The sequence below is a fragment of the Osmerus eperlanus genome, chromosome 6 (assembly GCF_963692335.1).
Source record: "Osmerus eperlanus chromosome 6, fOsmEpe2.1, whole genome shotgun sequence".
In the NCBI taxonomy this organism is placed as follows: Eukaryota; Metazoa; Chordata; class Actinopteri; order Osmeriformes; family Osmeridae; genus Osmerus; species Osmerus eperlanus.
The window spans coordinates 16,737,759-16,762,525 of NC_085023.1; the positions used below are offsets into that span (position 1 = coordinate 16,737,759).

Here is a 24,767-nt window from a genome sequence, read left to right on the forward strand (position 1 = left end):
AGAGAGGAAAATGTGGTATTCTCCAACCACAGCCAAACAAGTTTATGCTAGACAATACGATGGCAATCCTTTTATTTTGCTCAGCAGACAACCCATCTGTCTTTTCCGACAAAAATAATTTTGGGGAGTGTGATACGATAATAAATATAAACTGGACAGTAAGATAAAGGAAAGGAATGAAAAACAGTGCAGCGAGCAAACATGATAGGGAGACAAAGATATTTCCTATGCAAAGCTTGAACACAATGTCATGTGTGATAGCGACGGATCCTGTCCAAGTCACACGCGGGGGGGGGGGGGGGGGGGGCTAGTGAGGGGGTCCACAGAAACCAGGTCGGCCGCCTGCATCTACACCGCTTCCATTGATTCCGACTCTTAGCTTTGATTTTGTTGATCCAGTATCTTGCCGTAAACCAGCGGCACAAAAGCAGATATGGGCTTTGGGGTAATCTCATTAAGAAACTCTAACCATCGTGTGCAGTAGGAGAAAAAGCAACTCATTCTCCACCATGCCAAAACGAAGGCTCAGGGAGGCAGGTGTAATGTTACATAATTAGCCTCTAAACGGTAAAAAGGAGATTATTGCAAATGGGCCTACTAGCCAGCACATGCAATAGACCTGGTCCCCAAAGACTCACCAATTTAGTGAAGCTAAAAACTCCCAGGGGAACTGATATGTGCAAAAGGAAAAACAGGTTGGGAGATAAAGGTATGGTAATGGGAATTGGTGGTCAACAGTCTACAGTAGGTGAAAGTATCACACCATGGTCTTTCAACAACTTCACTCTTTTTGTATTATAGTGTAATGAAGAAACTGACACAATATACTCAGATACCACACTACTTGGATGAAATATAATAGAACTACAGCTACCAGCAAAGACACAAGGATGGCAACAAGTAAAAGGTGACAGACGTATTTTCCTCTTCTTCTCTTCTGTTGGATAAGAGGTAAAGTTACTTTTAAACACATCAAAGCTGCATGGGGTAGAGGCCAGTCTCTGTGCTCCTGCTGAGTTCTTCTGTCAACTATAACCAGCGGCTCTGCCTCTCCCTCTACTCCAAAATGGTTAACAGAAGAATTGATGGAGTCTGTATGACGAGGGGAGCCCACACCTAGTCTCTCATAACCCCTAGACTGGATTACCATGTCAGATTGTTGCCATATGTGGCACGGCTCACCACTCTCCCAATGACAGTGATCAACTACTCCTGTGTGCTGTCCCCATCCACGTAAGAGACTGCAAGTTCTCATCAGAGTTCAAACCTTTAAAAATCTCTTTAGAAAGAGTAACCCCTGCCACGCCAGGGAAGCCAGCCCCCCCACCTTCCTCTACATTTGTCCTCCAAAGATGTTAATTACTGAAACAGATGATTCAAAGCCGTCTTAGGGCCTAACCAGTTAGGAGAAGAAAAGAGGGGCGGCATTTCTTTGTTGCCTCTTCAGACACACTGAAGCATCGGCTCGTTGTTACATAAAGTTGTATAACAAATGAGTGTGGGTCCTTTGAACTGGCTGACCACACAGGCCTGGACGAGCCAGTAGGAGCCCAACATGTGGCAGCAATAAGATAGCCCCTCCCACCACGAGACATGTGAGAGATATCGCTTCTAGCAGAGCTCATTAAAGCTAAAAAACAAATCTACAAACACTGCACAAGTCATAAAGGTTGTAAGAATAAATATGGAGACCGGACAGGGCAGATCACATGGCCATCGTTGCTGTTCTTTTTAACTGAAAGATCATCAGTAGAAACAAATGTTGAATTATGCTTGTAGCCCATTTAAATCAACATTATTTTCTCTTTACCAGCTTTGAAATAAAATGTTTCTCTTTCAAACCATTTTGTGTAGGCAAAAACATTTATTTTAGCTCTTACAAACTACAGACGTGGTTTACACTTTCTTTCCTCTCAAACAATGTATTTTAGAGCATTCAAACCTGCCATTAAATTTAGCTAGAAAGTTGTTTTTCTGTACGTCTGTCTTTATAAGTGTTTTCTGTGCAAGTTTTTTATATAAATAGCCAACTGCTGACAGTCTTGAACCACTTCTTAGACAATTACATCCACAAAAAAACATATTGTAAAAGACAATATGTATATATCATAAAATGTCACAGCGTATTCAATTTACACACATGTATATGACTTCACAACATGAGGCCATGCTTTATAAGGACCCAAGAGTGTATTCACTTAAGATTGATAAAATACACAATAAAATAAAATGCCCACCGGGGAGGCGGGCTTCTTGGTGTAAAAGACATCTGGCATGATTATTTTCAGCTCTTCAGCTAATCCTCTCTAAATGTAAACTGAGGAAAAATGTGCCAAATGGCTTTAGAGCAAGACTGAATTTTGGACTTGTGGAAGATTTAAATGAGTTTTATAGAAATGTTCGAGGCATTATTGGAAAACACAGTGAGACAATTGTAATTAGTTTTCAGCCTGTCACATTTATAATCATTATCCCACTTTTTAGACATGCCAAATTTCCACTCCTGTTCACAATCACAGCTATAGAGAAGCCAGAGAACATACAGCATTTTTATGTTTTGTGCATTCATTACTGTTGCAATGTGTTAGATGTTTGATATGTGGTGTTGAGGCTGAAAATGCATGAGTCGTGTGCGTATGCCATTCAGAGGTGGCCCTGCGACAGCTACTGTAATCTACTTGTCGGGGTTGACTGCCAGGCATATCAGCCCACACACTTTACAATATGACTTTATTCATACTGTGGATCTGGGAACTGTCTCTGCCCACCAGGACAAAACACACCCACCAGCCTTAAGATGTATAAACTTCCTCAGCCTGTGAACATGCCAGTAGAACATTGATCCATGCACCATTTTCATGATTGTATACAAATCTTTTCACTGTCAAAGTTGAAATTATTTGTATAATAATTTGAACCTAGTAATATCACAGTATATTGACAGACAGAGTCATAGAAAGTCTCCTGCTTCTTTATATTATTATAAATGGTAAGAAATAAGTAGGTGTCAGCAATGTAAAAAATCCCTTCCTTCTGACTTGGGACATTGAGATGTATGTGACAGAGGTCATAACAGACTGGCATGATTGATTGAGCTTGAATAATGGTGCTTCATGACCATTTAATAAATCTCCAATAGGGCAGTGACCTAAGTCTCCAACACATCATAAATCTATATCAACAAAATTGCAACTTCAAAAAACTCACAATATAACAAATATGTGTAATTTTTGTGTGATTCTATTTAAGAAATGCATTGAGGTCACAAAGCCAAGGTTCACAAATGCATCAAAAGCCACCTGTTGGGCAATTGCTTGGGAAGTAATGAATATTCTCTTTGATAAAGAGGAGAGCAGACAAGGACATCTACAGCTGATTAAATTCTCACAAATGTACAATGAGGAGGATACAATCGATGTCAAGCATTTATGTATAGCACACAGTTGTTCATGATGCATACTGTGTCCTGTGACTTTTACTGTGTATTTTGTTTCTCTATTATTTAGATTACTATTTGGTAGGTCAGTTGGACAAGGATCACATACAGGTATGTGACAGTAAGACAATACATTTCGAAATACACTCACACTATAAAATACATTTCTAACAAGATATAACCAGCCTTTAAAAAGTTTTAAAGCAAAATATTTCTTCAAAAAACAGACAATCCGAAAAGGAGTAAAATAGATAACATGCCACACAAATTTGCCCAAAACCTGCCAATGAATACAACTCAAATACATCAGTGAATGCAATCCTTGGACTAATTTGCCAGGGCACTAGAATGCTGTCAGTACAATTCCAGTCACAGGAGGCATGTGTACGACTTATGACAATAAACTGTTCTGTAGTAGTAAGCAGGACATTCCACACCACACCCACATATGTGCATTTCATGTAATGTGATTTGCTATTATGTTAAAAAGCTTATACAATTGTTTTAACAACTTGTTAGTGAATGTTATGTAAGTTACATAAATATTATTCATACCCAAAACATGACATTATTCTAATTAGTCCAAGTGTTTAGGGAACAGATGGCATAAAAGGTTAAGCTGATAGTTACTGTAAGCATGCACTTTTTTGAGACTGGGGTTTCACGTTGACAACCTGTCAACCTGTGCCACTTCTGTCGTGCACCAGCAAAAGTTCAATGAATTAAAAAAAATGATGACCAAGGGCCTATTTATTTTAAATGGCATTCTATTAATTTCCAAAATGCCATTAAAAGTGTCTGCAAGGAATGTTAAATATTTCATACAACCAATTAATAGCTTCTTAAAGGATTCAGGTTATTTAAATTAGCAGGCAGCTTTCCTCAAGTTTGTAATTTTTATTCATAAGATTAGATTGTTTCAGACTAGAGGAAATTACTAGTTGTAGTACTGGACAAAGTGAAAGTGTCTGTACGTGTGTGTGTCCAAGGCTATACTTACAATGAATGCATCTATTATGTATGCATTGGTTGGCGGTTTAGTGAACAAAAAAAACTTTGTTTCTTAAACATCCATTGATAAAAAGAGAGAAAAACAGTGGTCTGCAAAAAACACAGAGGTAGAAGGAAGGGGGGCTTATAAGGACAAGGAACTCGATAGCACAACTCAAATCACATTCAATCTGTGTACTAAATTGATGGCGATGAAAATAAGACTCTGAGACACAAAAAAACACTTGTTTGCAGATTAATGTCTTGAATGGTGCCCTGTGAGGGCAGTCTTTATGGTTGGCCTCACATGTGGGCTTTAGCCCCAGCCAAGGAAACCCTCTCCACTGAGCCTTGCGACCAGTCACTACTCACTAGGTTGTCATTAGCCATTATTGCACTTTTAGAACAACAATACATTTTAATCTGCAGCACATACAGTATATAATATTCAACATGCAGTATTTTAAACACAATATTCTATTTGTAAAACTTGCTCAGCAATGATCATAATTGCTATTGCTCAAGTTATGTAGGTGTTCTTCCACAATGTCACATTTAAGTACTAATATTCTCAAGGAAAAATTATGTGTTTGTTGACTAACAGCATGGATAAAACCCTTAAATATTCAAAATTATAATCTGGTTTAATATTTCCTACAGTTTTATGCAAATGTGGGACCATTAGCATAATCACATTGAGAAAACATGACTTTAAAGTAAAAGATTATAACCTATTTTTTAATACATATATATCTCAAAATTGTATATTGAAATGTTAATGTTTTAAACACGGAGTGCCCTGCAAAAAAAAGAAGTATATTTGCATATACTTTTGGGAATTAGTCATTCCACACTACAAGATACAAAAGCAAGCTAAAACCTCCATGAGGGAAGACATCCAACAGCTTAAATGTCTTAGCAAACATGAAAAATCCTATTTGAGGGCCATGATAAACAACTGTAAACAGTTTCTTTGTGCCGTTTTGCCCATGTTACACATATTCCTCTTTTTTCTTCATGGTATCACTTTTCCGCTTCCCAATACTGTATGTGATAGGTAGAAATTAGATTTCCAAGGGAAGAGAGAACAAGAGTTAGAGTAGGACATTACCTTCAGGCATTTAAGTGGAAACGAGGCCTGTAAAAGCTTCGGCGAGATATTGAGGTGGATAAAGATGCAAGAAAGGCCCATTATGTTGTTGAGGGGACTCTATCTCTCTCCATCCCTCCCTCCTTCCCTCTTTACGTCCGCCTTGAACTTGTAAGGAGTTCAGCAGGTCTGCAACTGTGGTCCAGACAGGCCCCTGGAATGCAAGTGCGGCCACTCAAGCCCGTCCAACCTGCCACCGAACCAGCTCCATTTCACTAGGCTAACTTACCTATTCATTTACAATGGGACTTAAACTTTATCTGTCCCCGTAACACAACATTAACTACCAAAGAGCTGGAAATGCATTATCAGCCCGCCCCAAAGCTTGGATTGCTTCCCTCATAAATAAAATCATTATACGAGTGGTAATCCCATTAAATAGATCATTTTGCAAATATCTAAATCCAATTAATAATGTGTTTTCAGAGGGGGAGCAGCAAACACTGCTCTTTAGAAAGCTGACATGCTGTGACTCAATGTCCTTTGTTAGTTGTCACTGCCTCTGTTGCAAGCGTGATATTAATAAGTGCAAACTTGAGCCTGAAGCAGTGTAAAAGAGAACAGCGATAAAAGGTTTCCTGCTTCACATGAAGTAAGACATCCAGTGACATTTAGGAGTCAGTTTATCGATACACAGTATCTGACAAAGTTGTCTGGCTGTCATTGCAGCAGGTGCCCGTTGCTGTTGTTTGTAAATGACAAAATCCCCACTAGGACTATCAAACTAACCAGAGATAATTGATATGAAATATACAGTATACTGTACATCCCTTCTAACAATGTGCCAACATAATAAACTAATACTGTGTATACAGTAGGCTATAATATAACTTCACAAATCCTCAAATTCCACAATTCCTCTCATGGTGCTACTGAAAACCTTCTTTTTACATGGTTATGAGATTTTTTTACAAATTAGCCATTTATGGGATTAATTGGGATCAGTTGGAATAGCTCTCTATGTTATTACCAGAACTCATCAGCTCTAGTACCCTCTAAGTGCCCTTTAACTTTAGAATGTGTAGCTGCACTAACCAAATCCTCCCCAGGACTCTGAATAGTGGGCAGCTGGTTGAGAACTACAGTAGCACCCACACTTTTATTTACCCTTTCACCACAGTTATTCATCAGTATATGGAGGTAGATGAATTGATGTGTGTTCCACTATCCCAATTTACTAATTTGTGTATAATCCAATCTAGGGTAGATATCTTAAGCTTTAATAGTGCCTGGAGTTGTTGCTTTACCTTCGAGGAATTCACATCTAACACGACAAGGTTTTCCTGTCTTTTCATGGTTTTTCAATTGCCAGCTGACGCGGTTAAGAAAACACTGTTGTGGCTAAATGAATTAGTGAGCAGTGCCCCTGGGTAATGTTCACACATACAACTCACTTCATCCTAAATGCAGTAAATCATCTGTAGTTCATTCACATGATGACTGGTGTATCAACAGCTGTGAATCAATGGACTTCCTATGGCAAACCTGAATTCCACAGGTGTTTGTGTCTTTGCATAAGTCTCTCTGTGTGTGTGTGCGTGCATGTGAGCGAAGGTATGGTTCCTCTGGGGACTGAGGAGTTAAACACTTTGGGACAGCGTCCCACCAGATCATGTTCTGTGATGCAGTCTTAGAAGGAAAGTGGTTCACGCATAGCAGCAGACCTCTCTTCAGCATCCTAATGACAGTATAATTAGAAGTATCATTTTGGTAATTATTCTTTTCATCTGTAAAAAAAGTCTGTAAAGTAGGTGGGTAAGGAACTAGGGTTTGGGGTTGCCAGGTTCCCTTCTTGTAGTCCCCCTTACCTGTCTAATCTGCTGCTCTTTAATGGACAGATTGAATGAGATAATGAGAGAGAGAGGAGGGGAGGAGGGGAGAGAAAGCAAGATAGATGTGGAGATTGAGGTCTGCCCCCCCCCCTCACAAGGTCAAACACGAGGGGTTAATACCTGGTGTCCAACACAGCACCCAAACTCCGCTGAGCTCATCACACTAATTAAACAGACACACATCCTCTCTGAGCTCCGATGGCCAATCGCTGCCAGCTAAAAAAGCAGCCCATTCATGGAGGCTGGCAGGGTGTGTGTGTATGTGGGGTGGGCTAGGGAAATGCTACCTGGCCTTCCTCAGTTTGATTAATGTGGGGAACAATGGTGCTCTTGTGGGCCGTCAGCCCCACTCCACTTGGTTCTGGTTCACGGCTCTAGGAGAGGGGACTGCATGTTCCAAACTCATAGCCACTTGCAAGCCACCCGCAATCTCTTCCTCTCAGCCACTCTCCCTACCACGTCTATATCTTCACTAACTTTGTCGAGGGATCTGTCAACAGTTATCATTGCTGTAGTAGAAATATTAAATCAGCTTTGCACAGTGTATTTATTATAAACGTTATTTATATATTCTTACCTTCCCCAGCCATATCTTATCCTGTGCAATTTGTATGTCTCAACTTCCAACTTCCAACATTTACAACGTACATGGAGGCTAAAGAATGCTGTAACCCATAATGTTGACCATCCTTTCGTCTTGCCCTCAGCATATGACTGACAGGGAGCACTTACATCTCAGCGATAAAGATGTCATCATCAAGCCAGGAACTGACTGCATAATGCTATGTGTGTAAAGCTGCCTCAACATAATTAATTACTGCCCTTCTTCAGTTTATAGAGACTCCCAAAACTCAATTTCGAGCTCACTGCTTCACTTGTATCAAAACAAAGAGATAAATTGAGCCACCTGCATAAGTATCCTAACCCTGACGACTCATTTCACTTGCTAATCAAGATCATTTTCCTCCAAAAAGTGGGTCCACAAAGGTTAGCCAGATTCTATCCAGTCTCAGCTTGATGGGTCTTCATGCAGCTATGTGACACTTGGAAAACACTGGAGACTTTCCATATCATTTGAGACTGGAAAACGAGCATGTGTAGCCCTAATGATCTGAGTCCATATGGCCAAAGAGGTCTGTGCTGGCCACATACTCATGGCTGTTTGGAGAAACGCTTCACAATTATCTGCCCTGTACTTGTGTTTGAAAAATAAACCCTGGTATGTTCGCAGACATGCTGCTGCTGAGGAGCACTGTAAGAGCTTGGTTTGTTGGCCAAGACTGGGAACTGACCGATGACTTGGGTCGACAAATTTTTTGTCGAAAATGTTCTACATCACAGACAGTGGTAGACTTGTAAACATCATAGAGTGAGAGAGAGAGAGAGAGAGAGAGAGAGAGAGAGAGAGAGAGAGAGAGAGAGAGAGAGAGAGAGAGAGAGAGAGAGGGCTCTTAAAGTTATTATTGGTTTGGAATTGTATGGTATTGTAATCCTCTCTGGGAGCCATTTTGTAATGGGGTAAATTATTATTTATCTCAGATTAATTTGATTAAATACCCTTTATGTCTCGCCTACTGTAGAGTGCCCGTGGAGCTTCTCTTTTTGTATGAAGAAGAAACACCAGTTACTTTATGTAGATTAGAGCATTGTAATTAATTGGTCAATTGGATAATTGTTCTGTTCCTTAATTATGCACCACAGAGAAATAAGTGTCTTCACTCAATGACCCTTTATTAATGTGCAACACACTAAGGTGCCGTTTTATTGCTTTATTCAAAGCGTACAATGATCACACGCCAGACACTTTGTGTGAATGCACATGGTCACAATAAAATACATGACAACAAAGCAACAAATGTAAGCCATTGATTTGATAGCATTGAATTCCTACCATTATTGGGATGTTTTAGCTGGAACTGAGAAATCCTGTCACCTGTTGTCAAGAGAGAAGGATTACACTGACTATAATACACACTGTGAAATGACAGTATTCACATCAGATTGTAGGGCACAGACTTGTAGGGCTTTACGGAGATTAAATACAACATGAGGGGTAAAACGTGGAATGATATGTGCATTGTACTGGTTATATTTGGCTCGGAGTTATATTTGGTTAGGAACAAGGGAGTCTCAGAAGTATTGAACTTGGGAAACTGGATATAACTACAGTACTGCTTTGTGGTATTTTGGCAATGTAGTTTGGTACTATGACTATTATCCAAGTGTTTGCATGTTTGCATCAATATTGATCTTGACAGATGGAATTGAATAAACAGTATGTGGTTATATATCTAAATGTATCCTTATATATTTGACTGCACAATTACAAAACCTTGAGTGTTCAAAAGCCTCACAATAGTTTTAAAGCTTGTTCAGTTCTAAACGACAGTGTATCCATCACAGTATTATCCATGGAAGCATCACCATTTTAACACAAGACCACGGGTCTTGTACAGCTAACAGCAACTTATTCTTAGCCTTGTCTTCTGTTTAAATCGGGGTGTGGGAACCTAAGAGTATGGCTCTATATGAGAGTAGACTGTAGGGTTAGACACTCAAAGACATTGGCAGGACACTGAGGCAAATTCAGCCCAAATATACAACTCCTACAACCCCTCAAACCTCTGCTTGTTTAGCTGTTGGCACTCAATGTCATCAGTCTGATCCATGCCAGCTGAAATGAAGTGTGCCCACAGAGTACATACTGTGGCATCACTAGCGGCCCTCCTCATGCCCTCACCTTGTCTACCTTGGCACTTTTCACATTTGATGGAAAAAAATGACACACTGTAGCTGACAAGTCAAGTGCCAGACAGCATATTTATACATCTTAATGAACAATAATGAGGCCTGGTACCTGCCAACTATCTCATGCCAGTGGAGCCAAGCTTTGACAGTGTTTGTCTGTTGTTTGCCTGTCACTAATGTGAAATTTGTTCAAACAAGAACATGAAAGGACTGTTGTTTAAGTACAGTACATATAAACATTATTTGAAAGGACTTTTGTTTAAATACCTATTACATTGGTAATGATCATCTTAAAGTTCCTTAAGAAAATATCCACATTCTTGATGGACTTGGGAGATACAGTACTGTACTGTGTGTAAACAAAATCTTAACAGTTCTAACTGACAGGGAAAACGTTGTGACATGCCTCTTATTTACACAAAATTATAAATTAGCCTTAGATGATTATTGGTTGCTCCTGGCATTTGACATCTCTCAAGATAGTCTGATTCAGTGGACCTGTTAGGACATGGTGAGGATGGGGGGGGGGGGGAGTTATTCTCCAGACAGTTCCTCTGAGATCCCTGTGATTCCTGGCTGTGTTTGGTTGCAAACACGTTTAGATTTGCCAATGGCAGGTTTTCGCCCGCAGAGAGACATGTGTTTCAGGATGGGAATGGAAACAAAGTTGAATGGATTTGTAAAATACAGCCATCCATGTGACATATGAATTTATGGTTGGGTAATTCCCCACTGGAGTAATTTGGCTGGTACATCTGCAGCTTAGCAGAATTCCAGCAGAGCTTTCCTAGCCTATGAAGTCAGGAGATGACTGATTGATTGATTGTATTACTCCCAGTTTAGGCTATGTTACTGAGCTCGCAGTAACTTATAATATGATCTAATGTGAATTACATCTAAGCTGTGAGCAACCTGTCTGTATAGCTGGAACAGCAATACCTAAAGACTACTTGGAACAACATGGAATAGTAATAATAAGAAAGTCAAGTTTACTTCCCCATCAGTGCATAGTTTTAACCTGGTAGTTTTGTCCTGGTGTTTGGCATGTCATGAACATACCTGGCAAGAGCCATTATAGATGACAAATTAGATTATTATCTTACAATTCAGTTTCAAATTGGATTTCTTACTGTTTACACTAATCCCCTGCCCCACTCTTGTTGGTGCCAATTACAGGCTAAAAAGACAGCATTATATAGACTGTGTGCACTGTAGCCAGCTCAATGAGACTGCTCAAGTTTCATAGCTTTTGGGTGATAAGTCACAGGCACGTGCTGGTCAGACAGCGATAATGAGAGTGGTCGCTTGCCAGCTTGCTGGAGTGTTTTTCCTCCTTTTTCCGCTTCCAGAACAACAGCGAGTGGTTGTACGAGTTCAACCTGTTCCCCACAACAGTCACAACGAGGAAGTCTGGATCTGGGACCCTGCTGTTTCTGTCAGGGGGTGTGGCAGTCCTGCATATCCCTGACAGGAGCAGCACAAAGCATGTCAAAGGCCTCCCTGAAATCGGAACCACTGACCACTCTAACTGGATAGTCTGAGCCTGCTGCAAGCTCCAATTGGTTTGACATAAACTTGCCATCACCTTTACCCATAAGAGTAACTATAGATATTATATAGATATTCTATAACTACACACACATTTTTATAGAAATCTCAATCCTACATCTGAAAAAAGTGATCCATAACATCAGTATACATTTTGTGTGCATATTTTAACAGTTGAGGCTAATTATATGCAGTTTAATAGTAAGCAGTAGCAATACAAACCATTAGAGGAAATGCAATCTAAACATACACACTATGAATACCCTTTGTTCAGATCCCTAACCAAATATACCCATTTGGTCACGTCAGGCCTGTTCCCCTATAAAGACAATTGATCTCTGGCTTTGGCATGTTTTCCCTCTGTATTCAGGGTGTCATCTGGCTTTGTTAACTTCATCCCAGACGTGTGGCAGCCATTAAGGGTAGACAATAGAGACACAATGCCGACTGCTAGGGTCTTCCCTGGAGTGTGCAGTGCATTTGACACCTGATTTATCTGGAGCGCCTATTCAGATTAGACTACTATCTAATAGAGGAGAAAAGAGTTGGGCAGGGTCTGGGGGGTGTTAACCTTGACATCTGGCCCACTCTTATTCACCCTGCTTGAGACAGCAGCTTAAATACAGGTCTGCTTTTCCCCTCAAAAGGACCTCATCCATCTGGTAAATTTCAACTCACATAAGGTTCTCTATGATTGCCTCGGGCATCTCCATTCATGGACGCGTGCACGATGACATAGATCCCTGGCTGAGACGCCCATCCATTTTTAAAGGGGAGTACAGGTGACCTGTATGTGGCCCCCTCTGGCACGCGTGTCCACACCAGCACATGCGTGCTGTCCGATAGGTACATGTCCTGTTACCCATCCGTGCTGCTCAACTTCCTATTCCCTAACACATGTTTTGGAGTTTTCACTCAAATTACAGCAATATGATATAATACAATGAACTAATTGCTGTAAATTTAGTAGGTGTACAGGGAACGTGTGCCACTGCCAAACAATGACAGCGATATGTGAAACTCTATCTGTTGATGAATGTGTAACGATGACAATGAGTATTTCAATTAGTTCAGGAACACAACAGCTGACACCTACAAGGTAAAGCCTGATTACACATGTATTCATTTTTAATGTTGTTGTTTTTTTTTAAGATACAGTGCATTTTCCCTGGTAAGGATGAAAATTCAATTAAATCCATCATTACTAAAAGAAGACAAAAGGCACCAATTGCCATTCAAACCTCTTTATGATATTTAAAAGTATACTCCAGTCACAGAAGATTTCAAGGCATACCTAATAAAAAGTAAAACAGCAGGTAATAGTAAACAGTAATGTATTACTTAAGCCTACTGCTTAAGAATTCATATAATCAAAGTGAAATATGCACAATATACTGTTCATTCACATTTCACAGCCTCTTTGCATAGGTCAAGTTTATACAAACAACATCAAAACACTGGTGCTAATGATGGGGGATTATGCAACTTAAACAGAGTAAAAAACTAGAATGTTGTGATGATTAATCTTAAAGGTATATAATGTATGTGTAACAACAATCTTGGATGTCTTATCATGGAAACCTAGTTAGTCATTTTAATTATATAAGATCTTTTATTAGGCCTTCCTGATGTCCCTTAAGACTGTAGTCTAGTTACATGTGAGAGCCGTTTGTGTGCTGAGCGTCTCATCTGGGTGCTGGACTGAGTGACAGGGAGGAGGTAGTGTTTTAAATTGCAATGTGGAGGTGGAACCACACCCGCCCTCAAAAGCTTCAGCCAGAATACAACACAAGTGTTGCTTGTCCCAAAACATTTCACACACGCTTTCTGTACACATAGGCAAATCAGAGGGGCATTTTAACAAGCAACTCTGCCACTCACAATTGTCTAACACCACTCAAGTCTTTTTCGGGAAAGGCATGGGAAATTCTCTAGAACAAAACTAAGAGCCTCTCTTAGGGGTAAGTAAATAGAAACTAGACACAAACCAACACAAAAAAGCTCCAATAATAATAATATGGCACTGCAAATTAAGCAGGCCAACAGATCTGATAACTAATAATTGAGTTTATGAGGCAGAGAAAATCTCTCTCTGACATCTTAATAGGAAGCACATTACAAAAAGTAAGATTATTAATGGAAAAGACAAGGCAGGTTTGCTTTCAAGAAGTACAGTGTATTTATTGAACAATACAATCATCTTGTTTGTGCCTTTCGCAATTTTATCCAGTGGATAATTGGCTATTCCAAATACATTTAGAAAGTTTCTCCATACCTTCATCTATGTTATTCCATGCCACATGCCTAAAAAATAACAATTAAATTTGGAGATGGTGGAAGGACATCAGTAAATACATACACTGAATGTTTCTGAAGTAGTAATGCAAAGCAGTGCCAATGCCTGGACTTCATATAACCTGCATTTGTGCACCATCAAATATCAGGATAGAAATGACAATTCCATAATCACGATCATCATACAGACTCACATAAAAATAAGGATTTGCCTTCAACTCAGGATAGCCATCTCTTCAACTTTTGAACTATTGCATATGGCGTGACAAGTGTCAGTGTTTCAAACTTTTTTTAATGCTTTTACCTTGATGAATTACGATGCTGCACTTCATTGGTCTTAAGCTTAGGTTGCGTTTCAAGGAACAGCACACTGTTCTTTGAAAAAGAAAAAAATCCTGTTCATAGTATTTTATAATCCTGATTTTAACAAAACATTTTTACAAAAGACCTTGGTAAAAGAACAAGGAAGTGGGATTTTAACTCACGAAACAAAACTAGAAAAGAAAGTGTTAAAGTCAAAGACAAATTTGCATACAACTGTAGTGCAAAATGATCATGACATATGTGAAATCTAACCGCAGAGTCTTAGTCTGCAAACAGATTCATGAAGTTTAATTACACCCCGTGTTGTGCAAGGCCATATTAATGTATTAAACAAGTCATATTACATTTTAAAGGCTAAGTAAAGCACAGACTCAGGAAGCAAGTTTTGTAACAGAGGTCATTGTGTAAGCAGCTTACCAAGAGACTACATTTCTTAACTGTGATACACTATAAGAAATGACCAGTTTCCTAGGAAATGTTGTGCCATGTTACAAGTCACATCAAGTTATTTTCCCAGTGTTTTAACTACTGACAGATGCAATGAATTGTGTCAAAGCTAATGACTTCCAGTGGAGGACTATAAGAATAGTGCCAGCTTTGTAAAGTTAAGCCCCCCCCCCCCACCCCACCAGCTGCCCTTATCAAATAGTCTTACAGTATGTCAATTTGAATGACATGGACCAGGCTGTGTACAAATCTGCTGAGAGTTTAACAATCAGTATTGTTAAATATGAAAAATGTACTGTAAAACCAAACTTGTGAGATATGAGATACATACACAGCCCTAGTTTGAATGACATGTAAATAATATTTTAATACTGGAATCAGTTTACAATCATGTTCTGAAGGTATGTGATTAATACTCAATAATCGAAGTATATTTTCTAATCCTAAACAATTGTTGAGACTAAAGGTCTCTCAAAATCAATTGGCTAGGCTAACATTGTGAAAATATTGAGTGTTCTTAGAGATATTCCATCAACAAAACAGGCTTCTAAATAGCAGATTATGCATGTACTAAGAAAGGTATCTGAGAAAGGACAATGACAAAAAAAGAACCAACACCTACATAAACTCAGGACTAACTGACCTTGGTGTACATCTCAAGTTCTCCAAAGAAAGCAGTTCTTACACATTATTATTTTGGTTACACCAACATTTAAGACATTATATTACAGCACATTAATGTTAGCCTAATGTCTGTACAGTAGTTTGCTGAGCAAGTAGTTAATTTAGAAACATAAAATGCATTCATTTGTGGGAGATTCCAGCATTAAAAAGGTACAACGTTGCAATATTCAGGTACACTAATATGAAAAACGTATTTTTCATTTTGCAGCACTGGAGGATGTAAAATATAGTACCAATGTATGTCATGACAAGTTTCACGTAAACTTAATTTAAACAAAACATTATATTTTGTAGAATTCCACAACATTTGTTAGTAAAGGTCAGGTACAACCACGTACAAGCTTAATCCCAATGTGAGGGTAAACCAAACCAAGAAAGTAAACAAAAGGAAGACTATAGACAACCACATTGGTCAAACATCTAACTGTGAAAGCAGGAATCTCTCTCTGTGTCTGGATTATCTTGAGAACCGGGCATTGTATGAAGTTGAAAAACACGGCAGGTGTATTGCTCAGGACCCAAGGACATGAAGCGCCGCATGTCACGTTGTTTTGTTGAGCGGTTTGAGTTTGGGAGAAATAAATATATTAACGTGTTCGCTGCACTAAGCATGGAGCCATGGACTGCCAAGGAGCACTGCACTTGCATTTGTAGAAAACGGGCACTACAACAGGCAAACTGTCATTACACAAGTTCTTTACCAAAATTACCAAGTTGGGCTGCAGTACCAGCGGTTGCAAATACAATTTGTGTAGATAAATCCAACAGATTTAGAATATTAAGTAGGCCTAAGTAACACTGTAGATGGCACATCATTCAATTAAAAGGGAGAACATGTATATAATATGAAAATGCTGAAAAGGAAATGTGACTTTCGATTTTTGAGAACCTTGAAAAAAGGAATTTAACAATTTATGTAACTTGGACAGAAGACAAAATCCAGTACCAGTCATCTCTAACAATGACACGGTCAAAACAATAACATGTATGACAAAGTGCTGTTTTGACATTAGTGTCCTAAAAGTTGCCATGGTAAGTGGTATACAACATTCATATGAAGTTAGTCTGCTTTTAACATACCTAATTCCTGTATTACTGGGACATAGGTCACAAGTATCTACAAATGTCAATTTAACACAGTAACAGGTTATTCTACGGGTGGGAAGCAATTTCATGGTTCCTGAAACAGGATATTCAACAACAACTATGGAAATGGATGCCATGATTCTTTCTGCCTTATACAACATTTCCATGGAAACATATACTCACACTACCCACAACAACAGAACTGCACCATGTGAATCGTAGTACTACAGTGTCTGTTCAACCAAAGGAACAGGCCAAGTGCAGTAACGAAAATAGAAGATGCATGATGATAATAAAAAAAATATGTAAACAATTGATTGACTCCAGCAGAATATTAAGCAAATAGCTCAATTACGATCATTGCACTTATTAATAATTGGTCAAAGAAAGCATGGTCCTCATAATAACTCTCACAAACAACAAAAAGCTGTGGTATAATATGTTGGGCAATAACAGCTCTTTGAAAGACATATTTTGGTGTAAAATTTTTGACTTCAATTGCAGTGCCTTCAGTTTGTTCACAATTCATGCACTCCACTACTATAATTCAGTCTCGATATAATGTTCACCGTAAGTCTTTTTCTGGTAGATGTTGAAAATGCAATGCATTACAAAGTATTCAGTAGTGCTTAGTGGCTACCCTTCTACAACTATATTTGAACATGTTTAGATATCATGACTGAGGGAGGAGATAGCACTAAAACACATCCACACCTTCTGCATATCAACGCTGTACTGACTACAGCATAAGCCGTATGGAATTGTGGGGATCATCTGAGTGGCTGGGTGATTTTCAGTACTAATTTTGCAGTTTGGGCTGAAGTGTAAACACAGTCATTGCAGCTCAGCAGCAATCAAGCACTTGACCGCTTTCTTTCCAGCAAACAAAGACCATGAGCATGTGGTAAACATGCATTTGGCTACATTCAAGTATATTATATATTATACTATAAGAGCATCTGGATTGAAAACCACAGAGTGGCCTTATTTGCTTTGGCTGTAGGGCTATTTGCATGTTAGTCCCACTGTCATTGCACAATGCTTGATAAATGTTGACATTGTCTTTTAAGATTTTAATGGTAAATTATTAAATTAATCTGTATGTGCAATACTGAAAGGAATTTGAGCAATGCAATGCACAGCAACACTCGCACATTCAAAACCACGAGAGCTTAATCTTATAACGAAATGAAGAGTAAACAAGGTAATGACTCAGAAACCTGTTGGTCTCACCTGAGATCAATTGATGAATTTGATGACCAAAAGAGCAGAATGCCAAAAATGTAAAAGTACCATATCAAAAAGGCTTGGGGAACAGGGAAAATTGCAACCGCTTTGAGTCAAATGTTATACTGTATCTGGATATTATTACCCAGTAGTAATAGTTTGATAAACTGGTGTAAACTCAAATGAAAATATACAAAATCTACAAATGTATACTGCATTAAAGCAGATTTAGTAACAGATAAGGAACTAAAATAATAGCACAAATTTGGCATTAGTTAATCCAATTTCCTTCCATTTGGTCAACAGTATATCCACAATGCAATCGTAAACTGCTTTGAAGGAATATCACTGAAACAAAACACCGCTTTTGACCCTGCTCTTCCATAATCTACTTTTTGGAGATTTTACCAGCTTTCCTTTTTGGCTCATAGGGTGTTCGAAGGATGCTCGGAGTCTCCTCCATGACGCGCACAAGTAGGTTATCGATGTAGTCTTCCAGCTCACGAATATGGGCGTCCTTCTTCTTTACCACTTCCTTCTGCTTGACGAGCTCCTGCACAACCTCTTCAAAGGAAAGACTGCTGTAGGACGCCACCATTTCCTGGTTTGTTTCCTACAAGACCAAAAAGGGCCCAATGAACGCAACCTTGATAACTATTGAAATTACAATCAACTTTTTTTTCTTCAATCAATGCATGTTTATCAGTTTTTCTAGATGGTGTCAAGATCACATCATAAAAGTAATGATTACATCAGCCAATGGCACAGGATTGCATAACATTAATCTGATAGTGTTCTCATATTAATACAAATACATAGTTGACAAAGTTTAAAGGAGAAAATTAAATATTTTACTTTAATCTCTTTACATTTGAATGCATAACTCATCCCCTGCAAAAATGGTCCAAGCAAAGACCATGGCCATCTGCTAGACAAGAGCTGCATATTAAGATTAAAACCTCCTGATAATGGTAATAAAGATAAAAACTGGAATTCTCTCCCTGGGGAAACATCTGAGAGCACATTTCCAGAATAAAAGGTCAGCCTAATGGATGAAAAAACAAAGATGCAACTGAACCCTAAGTTTGTTCTTTGGAGGACAAACTGTATAGACTTGTGCATTACAGTATGTCCCAATCTCATTACTGTGGGACAAAAGCTGTTATCGTTTTTAATGAGGTGCCACGTTATCTCTTCAGTGCTAGACATCCTCCCCCACAAAGATACAGCAGCAAAGCCATCACCCTGTTTAAAATAGCTCACTTATCACTTTCCCCTCCCATATATTTTAGTCAAACTATACTATTGGTATTTTGAGTCTACAATATGAGGTCCAAATACCGCTAAAGATCTTAACTGCTTACAAATTCTATAGATTACTAAGATATATGCTTCTCGTTGGGAAATAAGTTTTGAGTTGTAGACAAAACTGGAAAAATATCACACTTAGAGAGCCTTATGCACACATTAGGTAAGATAACAGATTATTTTACCATATATGATTACCAATTTAGCCTAATGCCAGTCCCTGAATGTCAGCAGTGGTGGTCATGACATGGGGGGGAGGGGGGGGGGAGTCAGAGCCATGAAAATGACCATGAACTAGGAAAGGGAAGATGACCATTTTTCTGGTATTGGTAGTGAGGAGATAAGGACCACACTTGGCATTCTCCAGTTGTCTCATTACTGTTTCTAATGAGCTCTGCTTTGAGAATCTAAAAGCTCAATCCTTTGAAATCTCTCACTGTCCTCCCTCCCCCTCTGTGGCTAATTAGGGCTTGAAAGCAGAGGAAATGGAACTGCCATTTCTGCAAAAGCATATGCAGGGGCACATGTGTGGCTTTATACAACCCTCAACACCCACATGGAGAGGTGAGGAAAGCCATTATCAGCATCTTATTTCTAATTTAAACATTACTTTGGCCATTGCTCATACTCATTGTATGCAATTCTGCAGCGTAATCCTGTCATAGAAATATATGCCATACATGAATTATGGTTATAAAAAGTGAAGACATAAAGGTGGCCAATAATTCCCATGTCCAATACTGGAGGTATTACAGTCAATGTCTCTTCTCAACCAAACACTCCAATTATGCTACCAGTGCAATACAACACTAAAACTGACCTTAGAGACCTAGACTTCACACAGCTCACAATTATGAGCAGCTCAGAAATGATGACCAGTGTTTTCAGCTGTTAATTAGTTAAATTACACTCATTCTGAAGAGTATCTTCAAAGATCAACATCACCAGTTGTAATGTCAAATGAGATTGAGAGTACTCAATTAAAAGTGTGTGGTGCAATTACAGGATATGTATGCAATATACAGGCTTTTTTTCATGTATTTTTCATTCATTTACAATAGCTGCTTACGGCTTACTTTTTTCTTGCTGTAGTTCTCTTTTGGCTTTCGGCCACAGGTGATTTCATCATTTCTGGTGGGCTTTTTGTCACTGTAAAATATGTGTACAAAAACATCAAGTTACTAAACAAACCATCACATTTGATTAAAGGTGGTTTGGTTGAGTGTACAATATTCTTGGCATTTACTGTGCCAACAGCCTTGTGGTTCCATCTGCCTCTAAATGACCACTGAGCAACTGTACGGCAGAGACAGCAGGAAAGATGATGAACTTGAGCCCACAGAAATATCTGGTTAATTGGGGGGTCTATCTTTACAGAATATCTCATTACTATAGTTCTAAGGGGTCTGTTATCAAGCTTAGTCTCTCTAAAGAGCCACTAACGACACCTTCAACTCTGATAAAACATAACTTGGCCAAATTGCCCACCAACCACTTCTGTGTGTAATGTGTAATGGATGATTAACTGGTTAAGTGAAAACACATCAAACACATCCCTGGGACTTCTGACTAAAATGTCACATGACGTGTAACTGGTATTGACATCTATGTCAATCATTGTGGCATGCTCAGTCCACCTCTGTGTCACTACAGGAGTGACTCCTGTAGTGACACAGGAGGACATTGGTTGGCATGGAAGAGGAGAAAAGGACTACCTATGTTTCCATGAGTAAACATTGTGGTCCAATACAACCCACTATCCTGGCCCTGTCCATGGTTGCTTTTGAGGTCTACCTTGTTTTGAAGTGTGAGCTGAAGGGGTTCGTGTCCCCTTGTGTGTCGCTGCTGAACGGGTTGGGCGAACGCAGGTCCCCAGAGCTCCCTGAACGCCCTCCGCTGGTCTTACGGCCCTCCTTTTTTCCGGTCACACGTTCCAGCAGGCTGACCTTCTCCTTCTTCTCCTTACGCTCTGCGCGGTCCCATAGCTGTCCGTGCTCTCCTTCGAAAGGGTTGCGGTTGCGTGGGAGGGTGGCGTATTTCTGAGGCAAGGTGTCACTTATGTCAGTGAAAGGATCACTATGCTGCTCACAATCCTCATAGCCCGGAACCTCACTTTGGGACCGCCTGTGAGGGGAAGCTACACTCCCTGAAAGCAAAATAATACACAGTATAAAATTGTATTTTGAGAGTACTGATGTGGCAATATACAGTATACAACATGCAGTGTCTAAATATTTATAATATCAAAAGGCAATAGAATGTTTTCTTCCAAGATCCAATACATGCTACTCACCGGTTTCCTCTATGGAGTTCATGGAGTCCAGCTTAGGACGAAAATGGGTACCAATAAGGTCTGACATAGAGTGGGCAGCAGAGAGCTTGTGGGAGCCAGCAAGCAAGGGTCTCTTGGCCTTGGTCTCTGGTTGGGTGGGATGTTCCGGAGCAACGGGATGGTGTTGGGGCTCCGAGTCGCATAAGGCAGAGCGTGGCAGGATGGCTGAGGAGGTGTCTGAAAAACCACTGTCATGCTTCCGACTCTTCATCTTGTCCTTGAGCTTTGAGAAGGGTGAGCGTGGCTTGTCCTTCATGGAGAGGTCAAACATGCTGGCTGTCATGTTGTTCCTCATGAACTGAATGCTGACCTGGATCCGGCCCCTCTCTTTCCTCTTCTTCCCCGGCCTGGAGTCCAAAAAGTACCAGCTGGAATGAGGGTGGAAATGGTGTATGTTGAGGACAAACCAAATTCATACAAGGATAAAATATTACATTTAATATTCTATTACATTGAATATTTGAATACACAATATTTTAATCTTCAAATTATACAATGCCTCGCATGGCTACCTTGACTCAGCAAATATTTGTCAACCTCTTTCCTTGCCAGTTTCATCACATATTGTGGCTGTAGGCAAGTAACATGCAAGCAAACCCCCAAATTCGTTTAAAGATGAATCGACTAGATGGGCCTACATAATTTGGAGCTTTTTGTCTACCTGTGTACCATTACAAGGAATAAACATACTTCCCTGCAAACTCAATGTGGTGATTTTTTTGTTTTGTATAATGTGGTCTGCCCAGGCCACCTCCTGTGTGTTTAACCTCTTTGCTATTTCTTCTGGAAGTAATGGGATTGATGCTTTCCACTGTGAGAAAAAGGGGTGACATTTGCACAAATCTAGCCTTTGTTCAGAACTGCTATGACAAGCAATTGGGAAATTACAAAGGAAATGGTGCAACCCTGCAAATCATACACGCTAATGTGAACACATGCCTATATAGGGTTCCCTAGTAAAGAAACAGTTCACACAAAATCACATTTTGAACATTACTACTACTACTGGTCACTCAAAAATTCCAGCATATAAAGGAGCACCAGTGATCAGTGATGAAACTCTTGACCCAACAGTGTGCTGAGACTGAGTGGCCGTATTTGTGGTAGTAGGCCTTGCTGGGTCCAATTCCCATACAGTGCGCTGTTCTGAGCACGATCAGGAGCCACAGTATGCTGAGAGGGGGCCAGCACTGTACTTCACATGGGTGTCAAGGCCAAGATAAACCTCTCTGTTGGAACCACAATACTCCCACTCTGCCTGGGCCGCTGGGAAACTCCTCACAATCAACAAACACAGGTGTGCGATAATTAGGGGCAGCCTACTCAGATGTCAAGTCGCACTCTCCTACCAATGTGTTGGTTTGAAAAACATAGCAGACGGACACCACAACTTTAAACCGCTGCACTACGTGGATTTGGTGGTGAGAGCTTAGGCCTCATTGTCAGTTTGTCAACTGTGTGGGATTATTAGCCCCTCTGCATCCGCTACAGCTCAGCATTTAATAACTACAAACCCTGGAGGTGCATCCACTCCAGCACCTTAAATAAATACAACTATTAACGCTGATTATGACATATCGCAACTCCCCCCTTCTGGTGGATACAGAGGAAGTGTGCTAATGTGTTCGCATGATGATGTGCCAAGTGCTAATTGACACCAGATCCAATTTTAAAAGTTTCTGCTCTTCTTAGCACAAGGTGGCGTAACCACCAGTTGTGGTTAGGCTACTATAAACTACAAACAATTGAAGCTAGAATGACTAAAATAACTCTACAGTGTGTCACTAAACAGGGTGGTGTTGGTGCTAGTCTTTTCCCCATTGTTCCACAACACTGGAAATAATGTGTGGCAGACAAAGAATGACTAACAATTCATGTTTATCCAGCTCCACCACATTTAACTAGCTGTGGCCTTTCATAATGTCTCACTCTCATGTCCTTAGAACTGGTAGCCTACAAGTTATTGCTAACACTAAGGTTAGGTGAGAGAAACTAAGAACAAATATTGCCACGGCTGGCAACAACCTTAGTGGTTAGGATTTGATCTAGAACAGTTGCAGCACTACCAAAGTTTCACAAGTTGTACTGTGACACATCCTGGATATCATATTAACTCATATCTGAAATGAGTCTGATTCTTAGTCAACATGACCCCCCCCCCAATAGAATAGGTACTTACTCAGTTTTCCTTCGCTCCTTGTTATCAAATATTTCATTAAGATTGATCGATTTCTGACCCAAGAATTTATCCATCCCCACCAAGGAGCGATGCATCACTATAAAACTAAGTTCATAGATCTCTGGGTTTCCCTCCAAGAGCAGACCTGGTAGCTCAAAGGAGGCTTCTTCTCTCCAAATAGGGTTGAGTGTTTTCTCTGCCACAGATGTTGAGTACTTCTCTTTCCCCAGCTGAATGATTGTGTAGGCATCATTGGTACCATTCTTGCCCTTAGGTTGAAGATCAGTTGCTTGGAGCACAGTGGCTTGGACATGAGTTGGGAACCACTTTTGGGACTGTTCGGCTAGTGACATGATTTTGATTTTTCTTTTATCTACTGTTCATGAATCAAATTTTTGTTTGAATACATGTAGTGTTAGTAGGTTGTGATTGCTGTGCAACATGTCAATGGCGGCTGATATCTATGTTGGTAGGCCATACAGCTAAGTGTAGGACATTAGTTAGGTTATAAAGTACAAACAGTTTGTTATCTCTATCACGACCTAGCCTGTCCCCTTAATACATTGCAAGCACTTGTCCATCATTTCACATAAATCCAAACCACTGATGTTGAGTAAAACATCTGAAAGCACAAATAAAAAGGAATACATTAGTGACATATTAGTTTTACTAATACTGTACTTTAAAACAGCTACTGCAAGCTTAATCGGTTAGGATACAATTTCCAATTCCAGCCAGAAGTAGCCTACCAGTTTAACTGTGAATGTTCTTCAAAACCTGGTTGTTGTGAACATCATTCAACAAGAAGTTGCTCTTTAAGATTTCTGCCACGTATATTGACAACGTTACATTTTGCTAACGTTAGCTGGCTTGCTAGATAAATGGTAGTAATTTAACCGACCACACTGGACTGTGGTGTAAGGTTTTAGTATCTAACATAGCTAGCCTAGCCTTGCTAGGTAGCTAACAAGTTAGCTAACTAACATGAGATATCATACATACACCTACCGTTGCCTCCGTTTCATATTTTCAAACATTAAGGTACATATTCATTCCTTAAATGAATTAGAATATGTTCAGCATTATAAGTCGAATCAAATTTCATTAACGCTAGCCTATTTCACAGTCAACTGCTGGGCTGTGCTTTAACCTTATGTAGTCCAAATACTTCCTACTTTCAC

General features: G+C 39.6%; 1 protein-coding gene across 2 annotated transcripts; it reads right to left on the bottom strand.

Moving 5' to 3' along the window:
* Positions 1-14,706: 14,706 nt before the first annotated feature.
* On the bottom strand, positions 14,707-24,751 carry LOC134022432 (rab11 family-interacting protein 2). Of its 2 annotated transcripts, none has more exons than XM_062463947.1 (6): positions 24,595-24,751; positions 23,587-24,208; positions 21,369-21,775; positions 20,870-21,221; positions 20,152-20,224; positions 14,707-18,380 (listed from the first exon to the last, which is right to left on the bottom strand). In XM_062463947.1, the coding sequence occupies exons 2-6, from the start codon at positions 23,937-23,939 to the stop codon at positions 18,156-18,158; spliced, it is 1,410 nt and encodes a 469-aa protein (XP_062319931.1). In that variant the 5' UTR covers positions 23,940-24,208; positions 24,595-24,751; the 3' UTR covers positions 14,707-18,155. The 2 variants fall into 2 exon arrangements, with proteins under 2 accessions (XP_062319931.1, XP_062319932.1); XM_062463948.1 differs by lacking the exon at positions 24,595-24,751 and adding an exon at positions 24,336-24,476.
* Positions 24,752-24,767: the final 16 nt, after the last annotated feature.